The sequence below is a fragment of the Myotis nattereri genome, assembly GCF_964212035.1.
Source record: "Myotis nattereri genome assembly, chromosome: 7".
In the NCBI taxonomy this organism is placed as follows: Eukaryota; Metazoa; Chordata; class Mammalia; order Chiroptera; family Vespertilionidae; genus Myotis; species Myotis nattereri.
The window spans coordinates 15607040-15634316 of record NC_138082.1 but is presented as its reverse complement, the minus strand read 5'-3'; the positions used below and the strand labels follow the sequence as shown (position 1 = coordinate 15634316).

Genomic DNA, 27277 nt, shown 5'->3' with positions numbered 1-27277 from the left:
CATAAACTCTTCACTTAAGCAAGGTATTCTTGCCTATTTGAAAATAATCTCTTCACCTAAACAAAAATGTTTTAGCTCTAATTATTTTTTCTTTACAAAACTACTTAGTTAGAATGAGACACATTGCAGCCCACTGCTCATAGTATAGCCAATTATAAACTAGGGTCTTCCATCTTCATAAAGCTGGAATGACAAAGGCTGTGGATCTTTTCCTTCACTTTAGTTCTACTGATGTGAGCCCAGATTTAGTCACCTGGAAGAGCCTCTGTAGTTTCTGCAGTTAATTAAATGATGTGAAGAAATACATTTATTCCATAACATTTATTCTACCTTATACAGAAACTATCATATTAACATGGCACTAAAAAAGATGGCTATTTATAACTGGTCTATGTATCCAAGGAAGAAAAATTATATTCAGGGTCATCTTCTCTTGTTTGGATACAAGAATATATTCTTCCCCGAATGATTTATTTGCAAGGAGCAGAAGGGAGTCATATTTTAATTAAACCTTTTTGGATTCCTCCCTTTCTGCCCCCCACTTTTTGGCTTCCTTTTTAGAAGTAACAATACAGAAAAAGGAAGTTCTCACATGCCTCAAGTTAAGGTTTCTTTTATATAAATTATTGAGGCCTTTGGATGGATATAAGCTATATAGGGACTTCACTTTCATGTGGAAAAAACAGGCTCCTAGCCCTCCCACCCCACATATAAAAGCACACTTAATATAATGCATGTAGTCAAAGCCGTGGGCTGGGGAGGAGGAGCAAAAGGGGACCATGCTTGGTTCACCTTTCTCCTGGCCTAAGTGGGCCTCTGCACTCTGCGCGGGGACACTGGGGAGCACACTAGAGGCAGTCCACTGTGAGCTGAACAAAGGATGCTCATAGTACTCCTCATCGGAATTGGAAGGGTCATCCTCAGGCACAGACACCGAGATGGAGGGGACAAGGAGTCTACGCCTCTTCCCGCTGGTGGCAGGCTCGTGGTTGGGGAACCTGTGTAGAGGACCCACTTGATCCTCAGCCCCTTCATCTACAAACAGACACACAGGAAGAAACTGCAGGGAGAACTGGACAAGACAGACACAAGGTCAGACGGACAGACAACACCTGCACAAGGACACACAGGGCCAGGAAGCAGCACAGCGGAGAAGGAGAAGGATCAGCAAGACCAAGCTGATGGGATGGGAGACAGTGAATGCTTCATGCTTCAGGAGCCACTGAATCGAAACTATCCTTCAAACAATCTTGTCATTGATCTAATGAATCAAATGCACTGACACCCTGCTGCATAATAGACCTTATCTATACATTCCCCTCAAACAAGTCAGAATAAGCACGGAAACATTGGCATAGACACAAAGATTACAAAACAAATGCATGCTTTGGAAGATATTCTTTCAAGTAGATTAATTTCTCTTGTGTTTATATCAATTTATTTATAAGTAAAAAAAAAAGAAGGTAGTTAAAATCTTTTTAATGATGGGGGGAAATAGTCCTGTTTGAAGCACAACCTTAATTATCTGGGATGCTCACATAGTTAGCATTTTTGTTAAATTTAATTTTTAGTTTCCGATTTTAACCAGAAAGTAATGTTTAATTTCAATCTTGTTAAGAAAAATCTACAATGCAATTGGTTTAAGCCTTTTGAAGATTTTTTCCCTGCCTGGCTAAGAAAAGTGCAGTCAGCATGGTTTTCTCTTTGGATGCTAAGTCCTAGAAGCATCCTTTTGAACATCTCATTTGCATGTCATTGAAAGTTTAGGGTTTTAAGAAAGCCCCTAGTATTCTAAACTTGTATTTGTGCTTTATTTCTCTTCTGAAAGCTCAACAGAGATATAATTAGCTGAGACTTTCTACAGGGAGGACTTCAGATTCATCAAGACTTTACTCCATGCAGTTTCATTTGTACTACTGGCTCTTGGCTGTTTTCCTATTTCAACCTCCTCATTACATATTTCTCAGTTAAATGCTAAAGAAATTGCTCTCATCTCTGACTTTTCCTGTGTCTTGGCTTAGAAAGATGCATTATTTAAATATACTTCCTTAGATATACAGGGGTAGATTGGTCGGCTTCACATGTGGATTCATGTATATTTTAATGAGCTTCAAGGATGATGACAATGAACAATACTTGGTTTCAGATGTGGTGTAGACACTGCATCTCAAACCTGTGTGTCAGATTACTAAATTTGCTAATAATTATTTATTGACTTACATAGAGAATAATTTAAAAATTTCATAATTTTTAACAATAAGAACTGTATAGTTTCTATTCCTAAATTTAAGCATGCAGAATTAGAGTATTAATTTGAAAATGTACTGTATCTTTAAGGCAGTAACTTATTTTCAGCAACCAGGTGCTGACAAGTGGAAATAAGTGTGAAATCATCAGGATACTAAAATAACGTTTTGGGGAGAGAATACTTCTAACCTTTTTGAACACATTATTTACTGACTGCCCTGTGGAAGTTGTTTCTGGATGGGTGCTCAGAACTTTCTCATCTATGATGCTTATTCTATCATGGGATGGCAGAAGCCTAAAATTACATCTGATATTCTTAGTTTAACTCGGCACAATTTCTCAGCCGAGCAAATAATTGGCTCTAACTTGGTCTACAACACTGGCTGAATCATGAGGCCTGGGCTTGTCATGTGTCCCACCCATTCACATTTCCTCCAGTGACTCCCCAAGGCTGTAAACGCCCCAGGTACCCTAGTTACCTCTAAAACTTCCAATATGTTCAACACATTGTAAGACCCATCAACAAATGAAAATGTCATCTTCACCTCTCTGCTGTTCAACATTATTTTCTGGGGAGTAGAGCAGACTGCAGTATAAAACTAAAGAATTTAAAGCTGAGTTCTGGTAGTATAAGACACTACTCCTTGGATTGGTTTAAGCCTTTTGAAGATTTTGACCTCCTCTTTCTTGTTGCTGTGGCTCTTTTTGAAAGTGAACATGTGAAAACAACCCAGTCTTACTTTAGATCTTTAACATTTCAGAGAAACAGTACTGTCTTTCTGAAAACTTTGACTCTAGCCAGAGAACAACAAAAGCAGCAACAACTGTAAGGGCTGCCGTGGAAAAGTAGCTTCCCTGTAGTGTTTGTCTGGACCCGAGCCAGGCAACTTCATAAAGAACGTCTGGCCAAGTCCAGTTCTCTCCTGGTACTAGGAGCTGTCTGTCCTCCAAGTCCCTGTTCAGGACCCAGGAGCCTGATATCCATCTACTTTACAAGTCCCAGAGGTGTGTCAGGGATGTGATGCTTAGAGGACCATGACCAGCAAACGGTGCATGTGGTTCCAATGATAGTGAGAGAAGACAATAGATCCTCATTTGCTATGGAATTGTGTGTGGCAGGTGCTCTTGGTTCATACCTAATGGAGGTGGGATACATAATAATTATAAATAAATGAATTATTTATTTGAGAGTAATTTGAAAAAAATAAAGGAAATTAGTCCAATAGTTTATAACAAATAATTTTTAAAAAACACCTCTGAAGGAAAATCAAGTTGTTTTCGTAGTCACACACGAAGAACCTGGATGAGAAACAGCTTTAGGGATGCAATGGGGCTGTGGCTGGAGGGAATGGGATTTGGATTTGAATTCTGGATAAGCCATCCATTGGCCATGACATCCTGGGCAAGAAGTGGGAGTGAATACTATCTCTCCCTGTAGGTTGCTAGAAGGAGTACATGAGAGGATATCTGAGAGTGTGCCAAGCACAGTGCTGGACTCCATACATGTCAGCATCTATCAGTGCACTCAGGCAGATGGTCATGGACCTCTGCTGGTTACTTCCATCTGACATCAAAGCTAGACTTGAGAGATTTATGAAAGAGTAAATTCACTTCATAACAGTTAATTTTGCTCTTTAAGGTCAGAACTGAATGCCTTCTTTTATTATAAGTACACATGCTTTTGGGGACACTTCCCTTGCAAAAGATTCTATTTCATTTTAATACTGTGATATTTGAAAGAACAGGGTAGCCTTATGAACTTGTAGTGTTACATGGCTCTTATTCAGAATGCTAAACTTCTAATTGTTTCAGTGGAGGGATCCATTTTTTTTTTAATTTGCTTTCATACAATCTATTTTTTAAGAAAAGCCTTTGAAAATTTATATTGGGTTAAATAAGGTTTGCCATGTTAAACCCAAACTTAGTATGTCAGCTCCCTTGGGAATAAATGAGAAGTCACATTTATAAGAGACTGAGTCTCACGGAGTCTCTGTGACTCAGCAGTTTTAGTCTGTCATGGCATCACATCTTCTGCCCCACAGCCAGTGGCTGCAGGTGGCTGGCCCCCCGGTATATTGTTCTCTGTCACTTCTAAGCCCTTCCCATTCTGCAAGCTTTTGACTGAGGACTCCTCCATTTGCCAACTGGGTTTGCTGCCCCGGAATGATATGGAGGGAAAGCTTTCAGATTAGCAATTATAATACTGCCACATCATTGACATAGGAGAAACCACCCTAGACTTCTGGAGCAAACCGAAGAGGTCAGAAAGATTCCTGGTTCTGTTTTCTGATGATTCCATTATTCTCGCACGGGCTTCCAAATTCCAAATAACAACCATGATGGTTAGGCCAAAAAGAAAAAGGAGATTAATTTGAAAACATCCTACCTAGCTTAGTATTCATTTTACTATACCTGCGTTTCCTTTCTAAGTGTGACTACTGTTTAATTTTTTCATCAAAAGCCCTTTAAATGTTTCCCAGAATAAGCACATGTTCTGGAAATTATTAATATTACATTGATTATAATAAATACATACTCATAAATGACAGTAATGAACATATTAAGTTATTTTTAGTGGAAGGTTTCATGGTCCCCCTTTGGTAAAGAACAGCATTTAAAATGTTTGATAATTAATACAAAGCATATTTTCCAAAATTATTGAACTCAATTGAATCCAAGGGCTCTTGCATTTGTAAAAGGAGATTGGCCTGTGGCAGTCACGGTGCCCTTAGATTACAGTTGTTTTGAGGGTGCGTCAAAAAGTTTAAAAAAACTCTAGCAAAAAACCTCACTTGTTCCATTTCCCCTGGACCTGCTATGAGCAATACAGTAACTGAATTTTGGCAGGGTCTTTACAAAACCAATTGGTTTGACAAATTGAAGAGTTGAATCCTATCTTGTGGCTTGTCACTAATTTATTTTCTGATAAACAAACTTTAAAAAGTTTTTAGACATACTTTAAGAGTGGTTAAAAAGAAAAAGGAGGGGATGGTTTAATTGTCCAAACCATGTATCTTTCACATATTTAAAGTGAGAATACTACTTGGTCTTTTAAATTAATTAGGTAAAGCTTGTAAAATGCATACTTTAAAAATACAACTCAATAAAAAGGAGACATATGTACTACTCTTTGTAATATTTTAAGCAATAAAACAAAATTAAAAATATATATATAACTCAAAAATGGTTATCCTAAAGCAAATCATTAAGACTTTGTATAGCTCAATATTTTTTGAAAATTTTTAATAAGAATATAAGTTTGAAAATGTTCAGAATAAAATATCTTTGAATTGCTTTCAATAGGAAGTGGTAAGTTGACATTTTCTTAGAATATATTGAAACAGCCTGGGGAAAGCAATACTGAAATATAAGGGAGGGTTATACTCTGGATAGTGACACCTAAGTTACTAAAATGTAAATGCGATTCTACATTTTATTTATGTTTTCATTATATTCATTATAACCCTCCCCCTCTTGAAAGGCACACAGGGTGAATCCCCAGATGGATGGAGACCCTAGGCCCCTTTCTGCTCCAACTCCCACATGGGAGAAAGAAGAGTAATTATGTGATCTCAGCAGACTTGGAGCCACACCCCTCTCTGGGTTAAAAGGATTCTCTGACACCTGAAAGGCTGTGAGTAGGGAGCTCAGAAACATTTTCAATGACCTGAGGGAGGTACTATCATCGCTGTATTCAGAGTGAAATCCAGGCCCCTCAACCCAGTTGGCTGCTGCTTACTCTCAAATTCTTCACTACTCTGCCTGCTTTTCACTCACCATTAGCCGTGAAACTCCTTCAGTTCCTAGAACACGTCATGCCCTTGCCCACCTAAATGCCCTTGCATATCCTGGCCTCTCTGCCCCAAATACCCTTCCCTCCACCTTTGCTTGACCAACACTTATTCAAGCTTCTAGGCTCCGCTTCTTAACTGTCCCTTACCATCCAATAAACTAAGATCCCTCTTATTCCAATGTAAAAGTCCCTGTTCTTTTCCTTCCTAGTACTACCAATTCAAAATTATGTGTCAGCTTATTTATTGGATTTCTGTTCTTTCCACCAGACAGTGTGCTTCCTACAAACGGGGATCATGTCTGTTCTGTTCACTACTGTACACCCAGAATTTGAAGAGAACTGCATACATTGTAGGGTCTCCATAAATATCTGCTCAATGAATGGATGAACATAAGGCAAAAAGAATTGTTCAAATCTATGAATTAAAAGATCAAATCACATTTTCAGAGAATTAATTAATAATCAGTGGCTTTTATGAAACTAATTATATGTACTGATCAAAATCCCCAAATTTTCTTGTATTTATTAAAGTAATTTAGTTTGTTTAACAATATTTCAGGCAGTAAGTTTGAAAAAAGCCTTCAGTTTAAGAAACAAAAAGTTTTGGTCTCTAAATCTGTGACAAAAGTAAATTATATGTATTAATCATTTGTAGTTTAGTAATTTAGGAAAATCTGAGGAAATCAAAGAATATTTTATTTGAATCTAATTACAAATTATAAAAAGACAATGAGTCCTTTGTGATGTTTCTATTTCTAACATAATAAAATGATCTCTAAGAGGGACAACAAAAGGAAAAATAAATGAAGAAATAAATGAGCAAAATGCATTAGTATTAAATTTCTGATTTTAGTATATGAAAACTAAATTATATTAATAATTGAGCTGTAGCTTTCCTTTGCTTTCTCCCATAACTCAAACAATACATAAAAGTTAACTGATCTAAGAACCAATAATAGTTTGCTTTTAAATGATGCCATTCATCTCAGATTCTGAATGAATATTCTTCAAAGGCATCCCTCTGTTTTTATCAATGAGAATTCAAAAGCTGACATGGCTTTTCAGGTTGAATAAATTGCATAAATAGATTCATGGACAATAACAGGTCTCAGCAGGAAAGAAGCCATGATCTCAGCTTCCAGTTCATTGCTCTCTGCATCAGCTTCACTCATTAACTTCTTTATTTATTCATGAACATTTACTGAGAGTTTGCAACAGCCCAGGTCCTGGGGAAGACCTTGGCAATACAATGTTCAGCAAAACAGACAATTCCTGACAACACTTCCATAAGGAAGTGTTGAGTTCATCAATATATATTTTTTTGTTTAGTCACTTGTAAGGTAAAATTATATCATTATTGTCAAAACATTCTATATTAAGTGAACTGGTTCTCTGTAGTTATTCTAGCAACTTAAGCACAAAGTTATCATTTCCTTCATCAAACATCTTTTTCCCTTTTTGTTTACCATATTCCTCCACTTCTGATTTTACGTAGATAAATGATTATACATTTGTTTATTAAAGTCTTTGTTTCCTCTTGACTATTTGAAACAGAGAGCTCCCAAGCTGGGTCACAGACTAGCTTATACTAAAGTCCAGTGCTTATGGATTGATGGATTGATGTTTATTTACCCTTTACCAGAAGATAAACCTGAAACAGTCCCATAGTCCTTACCTGCCTCCACGGCGACAGTCCTTTCTGAGGCTGGTGATGGAGGTGGAGAAGGAGGCAGATTAGCTGTCTCTTCAGCTGCTAAAGATCAAACAATAAAAAAATGAGATACGACAATTAATTCTTTTAGGCCAGCAGATGTGTAGGCAGCTCTGCCATCTATAAAAAGTCCTTGCTATGACATTCCAGGAAAGACTCAATAGTAAGTTGCACTTGACTTATTTTTAGCTCCATTACCTGATTCACACATTTTTGAAAACCTAAAAAGAAAGAAGAGCATTTAATATTTAAAAGTAATCATTTTGTCTTCTCCATAAAAATGGATTATAGATACCTGCTAAAAGTCCATCATTAATCCCATTAATTTGTGTCTGCCTGTTTAATTAATAAAATATTTCATCCTGGCCCTAATCTACTATATATTCAAACACACATGGGCAGGCATTTTAGTTTACATTTGGCTTGATGGACTGAAAAAATAATAGAATTCTTTATTGTTCAACAAGGTAACATTGTTCAACTTCTTGATCAATGTTACCTTGATTATTCACAGTTATTTTAGATAATGTATTTTCTAAATGGCATTTTGTCCACTGAGTCTAATACCGAAACCCATCATCTGCATGTACTTTCAGAACAGAAAAATGAAGTGGTCATAGCCAGAGGCAATCTTCAGACAGAAACATGTTCCAGTGGGAGCTGAGTAATCTTCTGTCTTTGGCATTTTACATGAAGAAGGACCAAAGAGAAAGGTTCTGAACGCTGTAATTCATTTACAGTTAATGCTAAGTTTCCTCAAGACACTTTATGACCATTCTTATGAAGGTAAGTGATTTCAAAAGGACATATTCATTAGTCAAGGCCAGTGGTAAGATCTATTCTAAAGATTATGTAAATTTTTATTTCATAAAGCAGTTAGCAGAGGTAGCATTGGGATGGCAGGTGACTCTTCAGCTCCTTGACCCTGTGGCCCTTTCCATGGCATACTTTAAGATTTCAGGTTGAAAAGGAAAAGGTGAGGGTTTCTTTTATTTCAAGCAACAGAGGTGAACCAGACAAAAAAGGTCAATGTTTTAGATAACTGTTCCCTCTCAGTTTTAGGAGAAAAGCAATAAATAGATAAAGAACATTTGATTGTAACTAATGAGAATATTTTAAATTATGATTCTGGGAAAGTGGACTTTTGATTGCTTAATTTTTAATAGACAATTGAGAAATCACTGATCAGAAGATAAAATATTAAGGGTACATTAGACTGTAAGAGGAAAAAAGGTTATGTTCTATTTTTAGGCTTTAAAAAACATGCCTTCCTATGGATTACATCTATGTACTTATAAAATAAACCTACCAGTTGAACCTGAGAAGTTTCCTTTCTTGTGTTTCAGCATATCTATCTATCTATCTATCTATCTATCTATCTATCTATCTATCTATCATCATCATCTATCAATCACCTATCTATATTTATGGAGAGTAGGGGCCATAAGCCCATGGCTGAGAGTGTTTTGTTGGCAAGCACCATCACATTACCTCTTTGTTTGGCCCTGAAAGGCATTTGACTTGTGACCAAAGGAGAGAGAAATGCCATCTGAGCGTCCTTAAATGAAACAAGTGAAGACCAGTATCTTACATGGGACACAAAGAATTGAATTCTAACAAAGCTCTGGCCATAGGTTTTATGTAGCTGGTTCAGGGAGACCCAAAGAAGACTATAGTATATAGACAATCATTTACCAAAACCCACAAAAGGGAAACAATTATATCTAATTAAAGCATTAGTGCCGTGGTCGGCAAACCGCGGCTTGCGAGCCACATGCGGCTCTTTGGTCCCTTGAGTGTGGCTCTTCCACAAAATACCACGTGCAGGAGCACATGTACAGTGCGATTGAAACTTTGTGGCCCATGCGCAGAAGTCGGTATTTTGTGGAAGAGCCACACTCAAGGAGCCAAAGAGCCGCATGTGGCTCGTGAGCCACGGTTTGCCGACCACTGCATTAGCGCATTTTCCTTATGAATGGGGGCGATGAGATAAAAGTGCATTGGCTTGATTTTTATAATAATTATCTTGTGTGGTCTAGAAATGAAAAATTAAAAATAATTTAGCGGAAAAGTCTAACTATAAGCTTATCTACCCTAAAGACTACTCAAGTACCGCAATGACCCTGTTGCAAAAGGTGCAAATACCATACATCCCAGTGCACCCCAACAGAGGTTTCTGATGAATGAAGTATGAGATATGGCCTCTCTTTGAACATGAAGACTTGATCTGTGACCAGGGAACAGCAGACACAGCCCCTGGTCTGAGGTTTTCTCATTTACCTAAAGGCAGGGCTGCAGGCTGATCTTTATGCTGAGCGTCTTTCTCTTGTTCACCTTTCAGAACTGCTACAGCCTCAGCCGTGACTACTTGAACTATCCTTGCAGACACTTCCTCTGTAATAAAGAGCAAAAAATAAAATAAAATAAAATGGTGAAATGTCTAAAACAGGTAGCAAAGAGGGAAAGTAAATAACACAGTCAATTACAATTTCATTTCCTTTGTCTTCTCCCCCCCAAAAAGTACAATAAAATGTATTAAATTGCAGAAAAAATACAAATACATATATTGTAACCATAAAAAGGAAAAGAAAAAAGAGAAAGTAAAAGGAATTGGTAGTATAAGCAAAATAAACACAGAATGAAAGAAAAATAAGTAATAGGTATGGCAGTTTATTTTTTAAAAGCTGTTGATATAGACAGAAAAAAATGTAATTTTTTGTACCTAGAAAAACAAATTTAAAGAGAAGAGAGAATTCATTTTGGATTTAACTTAAAATATGTTTTTTAGTTTTGTTACAGTGTTTTTAGAAAAGTGTCATTATAATAAGTTTCTACACTGATCTACATTAATACCATGATTTAAAACCTAACAAAGATGCCTCAAAATATGAATTTGTGATTAAACAGGATCAACGCACATAAGACCAATTCAGAAAAACCTGAGAAGATAAAGTTTGAATGAAATACATGGAAATGGTATATAAGAGCTACTACTTTATATAAGAGCTACTACTTTTCTACATAGCAGATGTCTTAAAGATCTTTAAAACATCTTTAAACATCTGCTATGTAGACATTGTTGGTATATACTAGTACAAGGTTGGATTTTGAAAATGGACCCTTTGCGTTTTCATCAGGACCAGCTGTGATTAGGGAGGTAGTAGCTCTTATATATCATTTCCATGTATTTCATTAGATCTTTAAGGTCTATGATATATACCTACCTAGTCAGTACAAAAGTTTCATTAAAAGGGGGAAGGCTTGGTCAATAAAATGATCAGTCTGTGAGAAACTTATAACCAGTATTTGAATATTAACTGGCTATTTTTTTTTTTTTATCAATAGTGTCATTCTGGTTATGAGACAGTAATACAAAAACATCTCAGGACATAGCTGTAAACTCAAGTCACCTAAGTAAAATGAAAGACAACTTGGGAATAATCTGTTATGTGATCTGCCTAAAAATCGGTTGGAAGAAAAACATTAAAAGCAACTTTTTAAAAACAATTCATCTTATAACATCTAATAAATGTTATTAATTTTAGGCTGATACAAAATAAAGGATTTAAAGATATAACCCAGGGAACAGATGATAACAGGTCATCATTATATAGATAAACATCTGCAGGTTAAAAAGTAGAGTCTGTTTTAAAAACTTCAAAAACCAGGATCAAAGCAGTCTTCAACAGATAAATTGAATTCTCGTAAGAAATAATTGTTTTTCTTTGTATTGGGGAAATATATTGGTGGAAAGATAAACAGGGGCCAAATAGATATAAGAACAAACTGAGACATGCTCTCATCCACAGAAACCGACTTGATAATACACACACACACACACAAAATATCATGCTAATCTACTTACATTTCACCTAAGTAATCTATACTAATAATAGAGGGATATGCAAATTGTCCGGGATGCGGTCACAGTAACTAACAGTAACGACTGAACAGCAGGCTGGCAGGCTGTGTGGGGCGACAAGGCCGGCAGGGGGTTAGTGAGAGATGACCAATGACTGAACAGCAGGCTACATGGGGCAACCAGGCCAGCAGAGGGGGGCAGTTTGGGGTGACCATGCTGGTGAGGGGGCAATAAGAGGCAACCAGGCCGGTGGGGGAGCAGTTAGGGGCAACCAGGTCAGCTGCAGAGCAGTTGGGGGCGACCAGGCAGCAGCAGGGGGCAGTTGGGGGTGACCAGGCCAGCGGGGGGTCAGTAAGTGACAATCTCTCTGACCTTCAGATTCCCCATGCTAAGGGGAATAAAAGTGGCATTCATATTTTAATGTGCTGTGACAATTAAATGAAATAATGTATATTAAATGCTTATTTAAATTACATAACACTGTTTTAATCTCTCTTGCTGTCTTGCTAACGTCTAAGTCTATGATCATTGTTTGATTGATATGTTGATAAAAACTTAAAAACTTCTGTCATCCATTGAGATGATTCTGTCATTTTTCCCAGTGAGTACTTCCTTGCCTGAATGTTGGGTCACTGCCTCACAGACAGTATATCAGGCTCATGCCACTTATTACTTAAACAAAAGTGATATAGTAAATGTGACTCTATGGTTGTACCATACTATCCAGCATTTCTAACTATTGCAGTGCTCTGATTTTTCTATGATGCTGATTCATGCTATGCTCTTCTTCTAGTCACAGTATCTTAACTTACATCAGAAATTTTAAGACAGTCTTAGGCCTGGTTTTTAGCACATATTTTAGGTTAGTTATTTTGTTATATTAATTTATAGACATTGTGTGGTTGATATATAACCAAGCAATGCAGTTGTAACTTTCTCAGTGGCCCTGAAAACTTGAACTTGCTTCAGAGCCATCTATGGCACTGTTGGTATACACAGAGGTTGGAATTTGAAAGTGGACCCTTTGTGTTTTCATCAGGACTAGCTGTGACTCGGTGAGCAAGCAAGGCTCAGCAATTACACTATGAACAACAAGGAAGGAAGGAAGGAAGGAAGGAAGGAAGGAAGGAAGGAAGGAAGGAAGGAAGGGAGGGAGGGAGGGAGGGAGGGAGGGAGGGAGGAAGGGAGGGAGGGAGGGAGGGAAGTAGGGGAGAGGGAGGGAGGAAGGGAGGGAGGGAGTGAAGAAGGAAAGAAGGAAAGAAAGAAAGAAAGAAAGAAAGAAAGAAAGAAAGAAAGAAAGAAAGAAAGAAAGAAAGAAAGAAAGAAAGTTGGCATAAGCCTGAGAACATATTTTTGTTGATTTCTTTCAGGTTGTTAAGAGAGAAGTAAGTGGCATTGATAATAAATTCAACCATATATAATATAAAAGCCAGTGAATGTTTCTGCTTTTAAGAACATCAGGCATAATAGTGCTGTGTTAAAAGAAACGACAAGCCTACTGTACACTTGTGAAAGAAGGAAAACAAGACAATTTTAGACAGAATGCTCCTGTCAAGAAAAGGTTTTTCTCAGTGGGGTACAGAATGGTTGCCTAGGAAACCGATGCTAATTGCTGCTGCCAATGGAAGCTAGTCAACAAGGAAAGCACTGTGCAGTTCGAAGAGGTCTGCTAAACAAATGCCCGACATAAATGCACAAACACAGGGAAAAAGGTAAGTTCCTGGCTTCCTTTGGAGAGTACATGGTTTCTCTGAAACTATTTCCTGTAATCAACTGGTGATGAAGGAAATTAAAAGAACAGATTGTTGGGTTTTTTGTTTGTTTCCCTGGCACCTTAGCGTGAAAGAGCCAGCAGGCATACCCCTCCCTAGCAGGACTCCAATTGATCTCAAAGGGTCACCCAGGCCAACACTGCAGCTGTCGATCTTTGCCTACCAGCTTTGTCTTCCAAAGACTTCTTTTTCCTAAAGACTTCCTGATTAAAACAAAGAAAATTCTAGTTTATGGGGGGAAATGCATTTGAGGTAAAGTTAGTTTATGGGGATAAATGCGTTTAAGGTAAGGAATCACGACTGCACAAAGTTTAGTTATGATGGGTACTGAAACTGGACAGATTTTGTATCGCACCCACTGAAGATAGAACTATGCTAGGTCATTATGATTGGTATAAAGAAGAGTAGGACCTGGTGTTCCTGCATTGAAATTATGCTTGAAATGGGGCAAAGTCACTGAAGGACATGTTTTGCTTTTGTTCTTTAAGCTTTTCCTAGCAATGGCCACTGATTTTGGCTGAATTATCCACAGTCCCTCATATGGTTCTCTTCACAAATGCAAAGGCAACCCAGTGGAGCTAAGATTGGTAGGGAATACACTTGTACAGGGTCTGAGTCCAGGAGAATTTCCCTCATTCTTTTTGTTTTACCTCAATCTATATGCTCAAATCCACAATTTATTTAGATTGACAATTTAACTTACTCAAATGAAGGGTTTAGAGCTTGAACAAAATCTGCCTAGCATTTAAATTTAGCCCAGGGAGGGAAGTATAATAAATTAATGCTATCAGTGCAAGGATACCACAAGTTCAGGATACTATAACGAAGTTAAAAGTAATTAGAAAAGCAAAGTACAGATCAGAAATAGTACCTACTACAAAATTTTGCTTCTAATTTTAAGGGTACAACTGGAAACGGGAAAAAAAACACATTTAAGTAGAAGTACATTTAGTCTCACTTTATATTATCATATTCTAGTTAAAGTTTTTGCGGTTGGTGGTATTTTTCTCAATGTAGTATTGTGCACTCATTTTTGCATCTGGTAAAAAATATTAAAATTGTACTACTCCTTGTAAACTTGGGAGAAACTGGATTTTATTCTGTCTTGAAACATCACATTCTCTAAGGAGTGTTGAGGACAGGACTGACTCAATGGCACATACACATTTCAATCTATATCTCTTCTCTGTGTACTGGGCCTCATTGCTACCAAGTCCACCTCTAGAAATACTTGCAGATTGCGGGTACCATCTATATCATACTAGAAACTGTCAAATGACTCACTTTTATTTGAAGACATTGATGCTATAACCGGATGCAAATGATATCTAGAAAGCATAACACTGTAACTCATTATTGCAATAGCTCTGGTTGTCCTATGGAGGAGCCCAGCAGAAAGAGAAAGGTGGATCAATTTGGATGGAGATCAGGGCTGAGAAAAATGTAAGAATGGGATGCTATCTAGGTAGGTAGGATTACACTGGACCAGGCAACTGGACTTTGCAATAGGATGGAGGGTGGTTTCCTATCCACAGTTTAGGATCTGCCTAGCATTTAAATTTAGGCGAGGGGGGAAGTATATTAAATTAATATAACTTTGCTAAGGAAAGGTCTTAGATAGGCAGATGTTACTATAACTAAAAGCTATAGTACATCTACAAACACAGAGCTTCATTTGGCATAAAAAACACAACTCTATGAAAGAGATATATGATTTGAAATCAGATTTCAAAAATTTTCATTTTATTTTCTTAGTAAAATATGTCAATAATATGTCAATTTATTGTACAAGATATGAAAAAAAGAAATTTTCAAAATCAGGACTTGTAACTTTTATTTTAAACAAAATTACAATTTCAATATGTCATCAACAGTAGCCCTGATCATGAAGAGGTTGATCAATTCCTTGTTTTTTTTTTTTTTTTTCAATTCCTTGTTTTAAGACTATGTCTAAAAACAGCTTGGTTTTTCTGATTCATTTTCATTCCCCTTTCCAGCTTATCAATCACACCTTCCCAACTTTTATAGAAATCCTTCACCTAAAAAATGTTGTATTTGAGCTTGGAGTTTGTGTCTGTTTCCAAAAAGAGAAGTTTGCTGTCAAAGTAAAAACTGTCATGAAACCTTTCCCACAAGTGTATTGCTCACACTGTGATATAATTTTTGTAGCCCCATTTTATGTAATTTAGATTCTCAAACAGAACGTGGATACTAACTCTCTCATCTTCTTTTAAAAAATATTTTATTGATTTCAGAGAGGGAGGGAGGGAGGGAGGGAGGGAGGGAGGGAGAGAGAGAGAGAGAGAGAGAGAGAGAGAGAGAGAGAGAGAGAGAGAAACATCAATGATGATAGAGAATCATTGATTGGCTGCCTCCTGCCTGCCCCACACTGGGGATCAAGTTCGCCCACAATCCAGGCATGTGCCCTGACCAGGAATTGAACTGTGACCTCCTTGTTCATAGGTCGACATTCAATCGCGGAGCCACCCTGGCCAGGCAACGCTCTCTCTTCTTGATATCAATTCAAAACTATTAATTGGCACCAACTATACAAAATAAGTACCACATTATATACCAAAAGGAACATGAAGATAAAGAAAGCACAGACAACTACAACCTCAAAACACAACCTAGTGATGGGGATTAAAACAAGTAACAAGTAACCTCAGTAACATGTTCAATATGATCAATGCCATTAGTGGGATATAAACATGGTGCATGGGAATGTTCGGAAAAGGAAGAGATTCATTTGAGAGGATAAAATCAACATCAGCTCTGGGCCTTTGATCATGGACTCCTGGTCGTCTCTCCTATAGCACACACTCTTTCAAATGTCATCATGCTACACGTGATGAAACAACCACATGTAGTCTTCCACTGTATCCTTTCTTGACTTTCTTCCCAATATATCCTTTCACAGCAAACGTAACGTGTTTTGCAAAAGAGAAGACTGTTAGTTCAGTTAGAGGACTGACCATGCTCCAGTCTCCTATGCAAGCATCAGAGAGGCTTTGACCTGTGTTTACAAATAGGAAATTTGGACCGAAAATATTGAGTCTAATTTTCAGGTTGCTGAAGCTGAATCATCTCTATTAAAGGTGATTTTTCTCTGAATCTTGACTCATCCCTTATTATCCATTTTTGCCTAATGTCTTTTCAAGTTTTGAGTAATGCTGAAATCAACTGTAAAAGCAAACGTTTAACTCTCATTTATGTGTCCTAATAACCACCTAGCATTTGCATCTTTGTTAAAAGTTGCAACAAGAGCCCAGGAGATATGTTTTCCTCTTTTCTTTGCTCATCAGCGTGGCTGGGTTTTGAATTGTATTTTCTCTGAGTGCTGCTGGCTGGTGACTCATTCTGTGAGATGAGCCACACAGTGAGCGGGTAGCAGGCATTTGGTTCAGTGTTCTTTTCCCCTCGGGACTCATGATGCCAAGTCAGATCATGCTTAAACTACCAAGTCTGCAATGCAGCACCAGTTGTTCTGTTCATCTGCTCCTGATATGACTTTCCAGACTCCCCTGACAGTCAAAGCACATGCTTTATGTAATGTGCTGAGGAGCAGTGAAGTGTGAGGGAATGAGAGGAAAAGGCTTAATACAAAGAAGTGGAAAGAGTCAGTTCATCTCAGTAGCTTGGGAAGGAAAGAGGGAGGAGTGATGACTGATACGTACTCCCCAGTCTACTAACCTCTCAACAGCAAATGAAATCAAATCCACAGCCACCACCCAGGGTGGTATTTGGTGTACTACTTTTCTTGGGTATATACAAACAATCTTTATCTATCTATCTACCTATCATCTATCTATCTATCTATCTATCTATCTATCTATCTATCATCTATCTATCTATCATCTACCTAAATATCTCTATCATCCATCCATCCTCCCACCCATCCTACTTTTCGAAAAAATATATTATTGATTGATGATGAATATATTCTCAAGATATTAGAGCAATTAATATATTCCAAATTACTATTAAAATTTTTTTCTTTTGTGTGGAGAGAATTCTTAGAAATGTAACATGACACAGATAAATATTATGCATAATCCTAACCAAAACAAATATTTAGACAGTCCAAAAAGACTTGTTTCATGACTATTTTCACCTGCACACTACAAATATTTTATAAAATGTTAAGAATTCTTCTCAAATGCAGAATTTTAAAATGTCAAAAATTGAATACATTAAAAGAAAATTACGATGATAAAACATGACAGCAGAATTTGATAAAGTCTTAGAAAATATAATATCAGGAGGAGGGACCAAGTAAAAAAACAATACAATGATAATTAAATTACATTTACATTTACAGAACAAGCCAGAAAGAATAACTTTAGAAGTAGATCTGAATTGTTCTTGGCTCAAGTCTGTTGTATTGATTAAAATTAAAATTCAATGTGATATAGTTCTGACATTTAGCACAAAACTAGACAGTAAAGAAAGGAGAATTATTTCCACAAGTGCATGGGAGGCATTTTCTGGAAAAATATACATGGGAATAAATTTATATGCAAATTAATCTTAATTTTTAAATATCACATTCTATGGTATTAGATACAGTGTCTTCATGACTTCAAGTTTTTGTAGGCAGTTCAAATTCAAAGGAGTAAAATCACATTTTAATTTGTTGAGTCATCAGTTTAATTAAAAGAGGTCTAGGGAAACCAAAATTTCTTATATTTTGATTTAAAAATTACTGGCTTAAAACAATCGCATCCTACTCTAAGACTGGCTGAAAAGCAAGCAAATATAGATCTGAGGTAAATTTTTACAGGAAGGACTACCCTATAATTGCACATTGAAACAACCAACCTTACCTGGTGCCCGTCTTTTCCTCTAATTTCTAATACATTATAAAAGCTCTACCTAGCAATACTTGCTATGCACAAGCTCATGCCTTAACAAAAGTAAGAGATGCGATTCCTTATTGTCATTTCCACACAAGCTAGCCCTCAATTAGGGTCAGATCCTTCTATTTACCAACAAGACAAGCCACATAGTATGGCTGACGCTAATACTCATACCCATGCTTCAAATGGTATAGAGACCACATAGGACAAAGCAAACGTGACAAATACAAACCTTGTGGAACTGCCTTTTCTATCAATTCTTGTCTTGCTCACCCTTCTAGCCCCAGATGCCTAACCTTTTGAAGGAAAACACTGAAAAGGTCCCCATTTTCTGTCCTCATCCATCGGCGCCACCAGGCCCAGAGGCTTCGCAGGGAGGCCCCGTGCTTTTCCGCAGATCCACCCTTAAATGCTAAATACCTCTGCTCTGCACACTCCTCTGCGGAGCTCAGGGAAATGGCAGCGGAGCGATGAGTGGTTGGCATGGCAACAAGGAAAAGAAAATCTGCAGCCTCTTGTATTGTCAGGCCAGCTTGTTGATTTTCCTTGGGGGCGATGCAGGTAGCTCTAGTTTATCTGCAAGAGAAGGCCCTGCACTATCTTCTCTGCGTGCATGAATATAATGTTAAATACTATGTGCCATCTTTTTAAACATTTTTTAAAATATATTTTTATTGATTTCAGAGAGGAAGAGAGAATCATTGATTGGCTGCCTCCTGCATGCTCCCCAGTAGGGACTGAGCCCACAGCCCAGGCATGTGCCCTTGACTGGAATTGAACCTGGGACCCTTCAGCCATGCCCTTGACTGGAATCAAACCTGGGACCCTTCAGTCTGCAGGCCGGTGCTCTATCCACTGAGCCAAACCACCTAGGGCCCATCTTTTGAATGGGATGACAGCTCTTACTAGTAAATCTCAAACCCAGGAATGTTGACAAAGGAAAGTGGAAGAAGAAAAGGCAGGTTCTCATACTCAAAGGTTGAAAAGGGAAATAGAAGGTTAGAGTGATGACAAACTTTTCCTTCATCATGTATTTTCAAGCTTAAATTTGTAATTTCAGCAGCAATAAATGGACACATCGGAGTATGTTCGTTGCTTGGCTGCTTGACCGAGGATGGTCAAGTCTGGGTTTTGGAAGGCACAGCTCAAGGTAAATTCTGAAATGCAACATTGTATGACCTTCAAGAGCTTTACCAGATCTCGCTGCTTCCGCAGGGAACAGAGCTGGGTGGACTTCCCAGAAATTCTGGGAAACAACGCATGCCTGGGGAGTGGGGTGAGGAGTTAACTCAAGAAACACTCCCCTTTAATCTTTCATTAACTCAGAGCTGGCACTAGCTGTGGACTGTGGATGGTCATGAAGGCTCTTTGTACTCTGACTAGTGTTTCTTACTAGTGTTCAAAGCATTAGACCTTAGGATAGTCAAAATCATGGAAGGATGATTTTAATGAAATATGTCAATGTTTTGGCATCTATCAACTTCTCATATTTGCCTCCTATGTTTCTCCATTCATGCTGAGAACTGAGAATAAAATTACGATTTTTCTGTCACGCTTAGAGGCACATGGGTGTGGCAGTTTTGCAATAGGGATTATCTTCTTTGGCTATAACGGATCACCAGGCGGCTGGCTGTGCAGGTCTCAGTCTGGTGCTATGGGTTGTTGAATGAGTGCTGGTCTATGTGGCAGGAGACCAGCATGCTGGCGGTAGTCATGAGATCTTGAATGGGGACTAAACCTGAAAAGAGGAGGACTATGAAAGGCCACCTTATTGGTTCCTTCTAGTTATCTTCTTGTTATTTTGACATGGATTCCAATATGAATTTGGGCCCCACCTCACATAAAAATCTTAAAGACGAAGCTCATTTTCACTCAGAATTGGAACTCTGTGGGGACCAAAATGCATTCCTCTTACTTCAAATTTAAGGTGAAAAGTAGCAGACAGGTTTATTTTAAGATTTTACTCTTCTGATTTCACACTTTGGAAAACAAATGTAAAAATGATGGCTTTATTCTCATTATAACAATAATGTTCCCAAGTGGCTAGATTCTCAATGGCTTCTCGTTTATTTTTGAAAGCTACTGTGGGATGGCTTCTAAAAAGAACACCTGAATGAATAAATGTAAGAAAAATCCTTAAAGTATCAAAACTTATGCTGTATCAGATGAGCAAATAATTCAATCTACCTTTCTATGGATTAGCTTAACATTATAAGGAGACAAAATCTAGAAGAATAATCTATAAAGAAATATAATTTAAAACATTATTGCCTTCGAGCATTTCCTGCCATCCCACGTCTCAGTGCATAAGATTAATGATAAACTGACTATGGGCTTGCATCTTTAAAAATTATTAGGGCCCAGGAATGAAGGTGAACACTGAAAAAGGGTGGGGAAGAATGAGGCAAGACCTTTGGTTGAAGTAAGCCCACACTGATAAAGGAAGGGAGAAGGGGGGATGTGATGATTGCAGTTCATTTAACATTTTATCTGGTTTATAGAGATAAATACAAATAAGCAACCTTGGGGGAAAGATTTATTCCTAACGTCAAGAGAGGACTATAGCAAAGAAGGAAAGTAGAAGAAAGATCTTTAGAGGAAATCAGTAATGTGGTGGCCACCTAAGGACCTGATGATACTGGGAAATGCTTCAAGTTACCAATGCCCTGGGAAACATCCTTTATAGGGGAGAAACGCAATACACTGATAGATTATAAGTGTATGCAAAGCATTATGCTAAGCAAAATAAGCCAGTCAGAGAAGGATAAGTATCACATGATCTCACTTATTTGTGGACTATAATGAACAATGTAAACCGATGAACAAAAATAGATCCAGAGACATAGAAACATTGAACAGGCCCTCAAACCTCAGAGGGAAGGCAGGGTAGAGGAAGGGGCTAAAAGATCAGCCAATGGACACAGACACTAGGGGGGTCAGGGCATGTGCTGAGGATGTGGGAGTGGCCAGGAAATGGTCAATGGGGGAAAAAGGGAGACATGTAATACTTTCAACAATAAAGAATTTAAATTAAAAAAAAAATAAAAAGAGTGGGCTAGTATATAGCTTCCTGGTCCTCTTGAAAACAACCCAAAATATCATGCCAGCTCATATTCAGCAGTAGTCCCCATCATCAAAGGACAGCATTTAAAAAAAATATTTGAGATTTAAGAACACTTTTTTTTTACTGGGAATTATTTTTGTTTGTAGTTTGTGAAACATTTACCTATAAACTGTCAATAATAAAATTTATTATTTTATTAAGCTGCAGTTTACAGAGATATTTAATTCCACATGAATTTATCATTGGAACATTCTCTATAAGCATGAGGAGACAATATTTTACATTTTTCTTTTCCCACACATAGATAACTTATAATTCAATACTTGGCCTGTTATTTCTGAAGGGAAGTTAGTTTAAAATCACACCATAATTTGAATTGAACACATCACCCTGGTAATCCACAGCTGGCTCTTTGTAACTTGGTCACTATGAACATACATATAAAGCTTTCATAATCAGTCTCCCAAATGTAATATAAAATTACTGTGATATATGGCAAGCTGAAATCAAAATTAATTTTGGATGCTCTTGAATCCATAATTTAAAAGAAAATCTACTAGTCTCTTTTTAATTTATATTATTTTTTCAAGCTGTCGAGGACACACTGACCTAGAAATAGATTTATCAGGTATTCTTAAATAGTTCACTAGGACCACTGAAAAACTGAAATAGTGAGTGATGTTGATTCTCCACTGCTTGACCAAACACCCTGTAGAGATTTTTGTCTTGTATTATAAACCTCACAATAATCCATGAGACTCAACTGATGAGAGCCCAAGATACAAAGGAAGACTTTTCAATAGTTTTCACCATCAATTTGAAAAGGACTTTCTTTTTCTTTTCTATTCATTGATTCCTTCATTCATTTATTCACTCACTCAACATACTTATTGAGTACTTGAGGTATAATATCAGGTGCTACAGAATATGATGGTAAGAATAATCTTGGTCTATAACATTATTTCTTTCCCCACAATCATTTTACTCTAATGTGCCCTCCTCTCTTCATGCCTTGATCCTTCAAAATTTTCCTATTTAATGTTTCTGATTCAAATCCCACCCTCTACAACTTGTATTATACTGGTTTGTAGAAAAGCATTCCTTGTTTATGAGTACTCTGTTGTCTATATTGACACCACTACCACCACTAATAATAATAAAAATAATGATAATTAATACATACTATTTTATGAGCCATTCACTTTGTACACATTACTATTTCATTTAATCCTCATTGTAATGATGAAAGGCAAAAATAATATTTTTATTTCATTCTGAACCAGTTTCTTTCTAATGGGGTATATGTGCCTTTTAGGCACTGCAAAGCTTCTTCAAATCCTTGGATTGGCTTGGACGCTGTTACCCTCTTTTCCTGTTCCACACGGATGTCTGCAGGGTACTTGGTTTTTATCACGCAAAGATACAGCATCTTGAAAAGAAGTTTAGTGTGCGCTAATGCTGAAACTGTGTACTGTCTTGAGCTAATAGACCATGCAGTATTGGACAGATGGAGAATTGCTGCATTTCCTTTGAGTATTTCAAATACTCCGCCTCAGCCCTGGGAGTGTGCCATGGCACCTCAAGACATTTCTTGCACAATTTGGAACTTTGGCCCTAAGCAGAAACAATCCCAGTTCCACTTTGCCTTTCTGTACTGCTCATTTGGTACTGAACACACTGTATTTTGTATCTGAATTAACTGCATGCACAGGTCTCATGTTCACTACTAGGTCACCTGCTCTGTGAAGCTCAGAGACCATTCCTGGCACACACCTGGCACAGAAGCTAACACGTTTTGTACTACATAGAAAATGCTCAACAGTAATTTGTGGAATGTGTGGATTAAAAAAAGTTACACTATGTACTTATGTAATTTCTCCCCCGTCATTTGAAATGCCTTTCATATTTTCCCATTAAAATGCAAACTTTTTTTTTTGAACAGTGTACAGTCGATGTGTTGCTGACTAGTGGGTGGAATGCAGAAAACCAATCTTTGAATAAGTAAGGGATGATTTTGAAGGGGGCATAACCTTTCTTATTGCTTGTAGTTTGCTTACACGTCTTTAGTGTAGCATGTTTGCAAGTTACTGTGTTCAAATGCATTAAATTCTGAATCACAGAAAAAATAAAAATAATTTTGAATAATACTATAGTTCTGGGTATTGTTTCTCTATGCCATTCATACTATATAGTAATTATGCTATTATGACAACATTGTAAATAGAGTAAACATAGAGTAAAGTGCAGAAATTACACTTTGAAAGGAAGTACTTGATAATAAATTATAGTATGTTTTCCTAATATCTGAATATTAGGTATTAAAAAGCTATCTGAGGAAGTATGAAATGGTTCCTGTGTGTGTGTGTGTGTGTGTGTGTGTTTCATTTTCTTTCTTTTCTGTTTCTCCTTTTTCTTTTTAAAAGCTGAGAGCTGGACTCTAACATTCTTTTATGCCCTAAAAAGTAAATATGCTTCTAATTAGTCAATCAGATTTAGGTCCCATATCATTCAGGAAAATCAATAGCAAACTATTTGTGTTTTCGTTCAATGAATTAAACTGCTGACAGGTACTGAGCCATTAAAATTAAAGTGGTAAAACTAAATAGGGAGATGAGATAGAGAATACAACCAATTTGGGGTACCATAGGGCTAGTTCCCATGGTTTTTCTCTTTTTTGTGTCCTTCCCCTGAATGACTTAAGTTTCCATCCTAGCATTCCTGAAAGAGGATCAGTGCTGTGAATTAATTCACTTTCAGACTAAACAGACTTCAAAGCACAAACCAGCGCTGGTGACTTGGAGAGCCCTTAGTTACCTGCTGTTTCTCTGTCTGCTGAGGTCAGCTCTCCGTTGATCCCATTCTCTTTGGTATTTGAGTAAGTGCTCTGTGACCCATGTTCTCCAAAGGTGCCCTCTTCGTCCTCCCTGAATGGGAATCCATTGGCACTTCTGACAAATCCTTCCCCTGCCCCGCCTTGATCCTTAATCTCAGGTGAGTGTGGGTGTGCAGAAGCCTCCGTTAGCTGAGCTGAGGTCCAGTGAGGTGCCTTTGCGTCATCTTTCCGATCATCTGCCATTCTTCAACTCCTGTCACCTCTCCTGTGATTGGAAGTGAACAAATAGTAGCCATGACTTTGGAGTAATCTGGTCTAATATTAATAGTACCAAGATAGAGCAAATTTGTAGTAGTTAGCTATGGTAAACACAAAAATGCCCTCTCAATAATCTACTTTTAATATTAAGAGGTAGCCATTAGTAACACTTTGGTTCTGTTTTTTACAAACCTTTTTTTTTTGCATATCTATCCCTTTAATATAAGACCTCCATCAATCTATATACACTTTTTAAGAAAAAATAGTGATTGGCATTTAAGGACATATCTTAGCTAGCTTTCATTGACATATGATGTTAACTGTTCAGTAGAGCCAAGGAATCCTGCACTATGAAAACATTGTCTAATGTTTTTTCATGTTTGGCCTTCAATGATGTGTGTTGGGAGGAAGACCGTCAGTGTAAAGTGCTTACATGAGCTTGAGAAATGTTGAGTTGCACAGGCATGTATAACACTAGCTGAGAGCTTTTCATGTGCTCGGACACATGGAATCTCAGGGAAGGGCAGTGATGTGGAGAGAATCCCAACCAATAGGCCATAGAACCCTTTGTCTGATGCCATGTTTATCAACACCTCTCAATGGATTTGGGAAATACTTAGGTTTTCACTTTAGCCTACGAGAGTTCTAGCCACAGATTCTCAAAGTAAAGAAAACAATATGAGCACCCACTGTTCCCAGCTAAGATTGGCAGCTTTGCCCACAGGGCTCTCTGGAAAAGACTTCTCAGTGACTGAAAAGCCTCCTAGTGAACCTAAGAATACCAATGCCTGATGGAGGAGAGTGCTACTTGGTCGTCATCCTCTTGAAATGCTGATAGTTTGTTTTAAAGAGACCAGACATTCAAAAAGTGATCTCGTTAGTGTGTAATGCCTCAGACTTTTGGATTCTTTCTTTTTAATCAATCAGTAGAAATTAATTTTGTAAAAAGAAAGGGGTGACTGGCCACATTGGTTTCAATTAATATCAGAGATACAAATGAAGTGAATTTATAATCTAAAATGCATCATCTAACTTCCTGATAAGACTATTCAGATAACACTCCTTAAAATGTGTGCAGATTAATCAGCTGTCACTTTCTAATTTGTTGGGCTTTTGAAATGTACATTGTATAACCATGTATTAAGTGACAACATCTTAGAAAATGTCAAGCTGGTATTGCTCTGACAAAGCTACTTTGACAGAAAATACAATTTAAGACTTCCTTCCGCTCTACTGAAAAGCTTCTGGAAGCAAAGGAAATACTATTGGCTACACTCACTTATAATCACAGTATGGTATTATTAAAATACCACCCACTTGTGGTAAATTTCACTTGATTCCTAATCAGTGTTTTGGAGTCACAGTTTAGCTCTACTCTACAAAATGGCATTATGACAATAGTCAAAAGTGATCACAGCTTCTTTTAATCATTTCTTCCTGATGTATATAATTATTTTTACCTGAATCTCTCTGAAAACTGTGAATGTGAGATAAATAAGAAAGCTGATAAAGGCAAATTCCCTCCAAATCTATGAGAGGAAACTATGAAGTAAAAGGAATGTTAGCATTCCATTCCTCCCATGTAATGAGAAAGACTCTCCTCTCTCTTTATTGCAAAAGATCCCAAATCCTAACTGTGGAAGAGCTGGAGATCGGAATGAAACCAGTTGTTCCACAGATTAAATTCCAAGTTGAAATGGTTTATAGATTCATTACTTATTTATTTAACATCTGTAGAATGCTTCAGTTTTGTTTTTTGGGTAGATTTAATGTATACATGTTTAATGTTGTGAAGTAAAATTAATACTCTTCCAATAATGATTAAAAGGTCTTGGATAATTCCAGTTAAGAAATACCAAAAGAGAGAAGAAAGCAAACAAGCAAAAGAGTGAAAGAAACAACAAAAAATAGAAAAAGAAAGAACAGAAAAAAAGAAAATTCCAACTCAACAGAAAACATGACTCTCATGGCAAAATTCAACTCATGATTGGGACAAGTATATTCCAAATTTCAGTTACTTACTAAAATTTTTAAAATCTGATATGATCATTAATGTGGGTCTTAAAGACTCACTTTGTAGCTTATGAGTAGGTCTGTTAGTCAGTAATGCTATTTATCAGATTTGTAGAATACCTATTACATTAATAGTAGGATTTCTATTATATTCAGATTCTCTTGTATTTAAATGCAACTGCCTTAATCATTTTCCAAACCTAAGAATCTAATGCTCTATGTTTTAAAATTCTAAGATTTTACCTGAGTACCTACCTGCCCAGATACTTACACAAATTCAGACATTTTTGTATATAAGAACAAATTTGAACTTGCCCACAGGCAACCCCAAATCCTAACTCCAAATCTGCAAGACCACTCTTGAAAACATTGTCTTTTGAGTATAATTGTCCCTTGCATAGGAAATATACAATAAATTAATTTGTATGGTAATTTAGAAATAAGGTAATACGCATTTTGCTGATTTCTAATATTGCTTAGACAATCTGGTAATACAGCTATTCCCATATTTTCCCTTGTCAGAAACTTTAATACTTAAATATAGTATTTACCTCATTCTAAGTCTTTGGTGCTGAATTCTGTTATTTATTACAAATAATAACTGTATCTTTTGCCTTCCAACATTTTATTTTGGGGCATCATTTTTTAAGAAAATCACATAGTATTATTTAGCACATAATAGCTTTTATGTTATCCTTCATGTGTACATAAAGTGAAATAAAACACACAAAATAGATATTAACATTTTCCAGATAAATCATTTTATAAAACCTTACATAATATTCTAGAACTTTCACATAGGCTAAAGGTTAACAACTCTAATGAAAATATGATTTCTTAAAAAACTAACATTACTTAGTTTTTT

At 37.0% G+C, this 27277-nt stretch overlaps 1 protein-coding gene across 1 annotated transcript in view; it reads right to left on the bottom strand.

Moving 5' to 3' along the window:
- Positions 1 to 27277, bottom strand: part of MAP2 (microtubule associated protein 2) — a 231955-nt gene that overhangs the window by 34463 nt on the left and 170215 nt on the right. Inside the window, exons 6-8 of the mRNA XM_081095227.1 lie at positions 24123 to 24406; positions 10032 to 10145; positions 7716 to 7793 (exon numbers count right to left, since the gene is read on the bottom strand). Coding sequence (XP_080951353.1) covers positions 7716 to 7793; positions 10032 to 10145; positions 24123 to 24384 — 454 coding nt within the window. The 5' untranslated portion in view covers positions 24385 to 24406. The remainder of the gene's footprint in view (positions 1 to 7715; positions 7794 to 10031; positions 10146 to 24122; positions 24407 to 27277) is intronic.